Source organism: Austrofundulus limnaeus, unplaced genomic scaffold, assembly GCF_001266775.1.
Source record: "Austrofundulus limnaeus strain Quisiro unplaced genomic scaffold, Austrofundulus_limnaeus-1.0 Scaffold1206, whole genome shotgun sequence".
Lineage (NCBI taxonomy): Eukaryota > Metazoa > Chordata > Actinopteri > Cyprinodontiformes > Rivulidae > Austrofundulus > Austrofundulus limnaeus.
This window is the reverse complement of record NW_013953608.1, coordinates 53020-54309: the sequence shown is the minus strand read 5'-3', so window position 1 is coordinate 54309 and position 1290 is coordinate 53020. Positions and strand designations below refer to the sequence as shown.

General features: G+C 37.5%; 1 protein-coding gene across 1 annotated transcript in view; it reads right to left on the bottom strand.

The window, feature by feature from the left end:
- LOC106534552 (CD166 antigen homolog) overlaps positions 1 to 1290 on the bottom strand; it is a gene marked incomplete in the record, with an annotated part of 35108 nt that overhangs the window by 30337 nt on the left and 3481 nt on the right. The window contains 1 exon segment of the mRNA XM_014031238.1: positions 392 to 498. Within this exon segment, the coding sequence (XP_013886692.1) occupies positions 392 to 498 (107 nt within the window).

Here is a 1290-nt window from a genome sequence, read left to right as displayed (position 1 = left end):
TTATGAGAGTATAACATTATAACATGATATAAAACTCAAAAAAGTTGGTTTTACATGATATTGCCCCTTTAAGAAAATCAGTAGAAAGAAAATGCTGAATATAATCAAAGAAAAAGCACTTTAAAGCTGTAAAGTACAGCTTTTMATTCTGAAAATGTTTGAACGTTGTGTAAAATGTATACAGAAATATAATGCAATGACACCTGCAGTTCAGGTGGGGTGGGGGKGCTCGTGAGTGGGCCTGATGGATAGCCCTGCATCAGAGCTAAACAACAAAAAAATCAGAAATTCCTAACAAGCACTTTCCAAACCTTGAAAACATTTTGTCAAAATTCAAGCATTTTCAAGGATTTCAAGCACCCATAAGAACCCTGTGACAGTAGCTACTTACGTATATCCACTTGATGAACACCAGATCCTCTGGTGGTGGGTTTCCACCATTGCAAGGTATAACAATGGTCTCTCCATACAAAGCAGTAATACTTTGTGTTTCCAACACTGCAATTGAAAAAGCAGATTATTACTTTTTAAACAAACAATGATTGGGTTTCTGTAGTGCATTTAACACAGGTATGACTTTGAAATTTTTGATTTTACTGAAACATATAAAGCTAGGTTTATAGTTGACACAATCGTGCCATCCCCASCCCTGCGCATCCCGGCATGTGGTCGTGCACCTCCRAATTTTTGTAACTCCGCAAAGGCTGTGCACCACTCACAGTGTGTTTGTCTATCAAGCTTTTGCCCTCATATTTACAACATTTTCACAGATTATAAAGTGTACTGCTGCATGTCCTTTTGRAGAAWACTACAGCAACGTAAGCGCCAAGTATAAACACCTACACCGCGGGCGAGGGTGTGCACACCAAAGCGCGACTATAACTGAGGCTTTAGTGTCCATGTGTGAATCATCCCTCATGGTTTTCTGTCTGATTCAGTGACAGGTACCTACTGAAATCAACCTAAATAAGTATCTAAAAACCTAAACTATCAACCTAAAAAGTATCTATTTGAATGTGTTTACTTCAGTCACTTTAACAGCACAACAGCAGTGGTTGGTTACTTTGTGGAGCTGTTCAGTGGAATTCAACCGGTTGAGGACAATACATTAAAAAGATGATGATGATGATGATGTCAAAGATGGACAATGTGGACTACCATATTTATTCGTGTATAATACGACCTCATGTATAATATGATCTCATGTATAATACAACCCTCCTTTTTGAGCTTAAAAAGCATAAAAATTTAATCCTCAAACTACCTCCAATTTCATACAGACTTCAATAT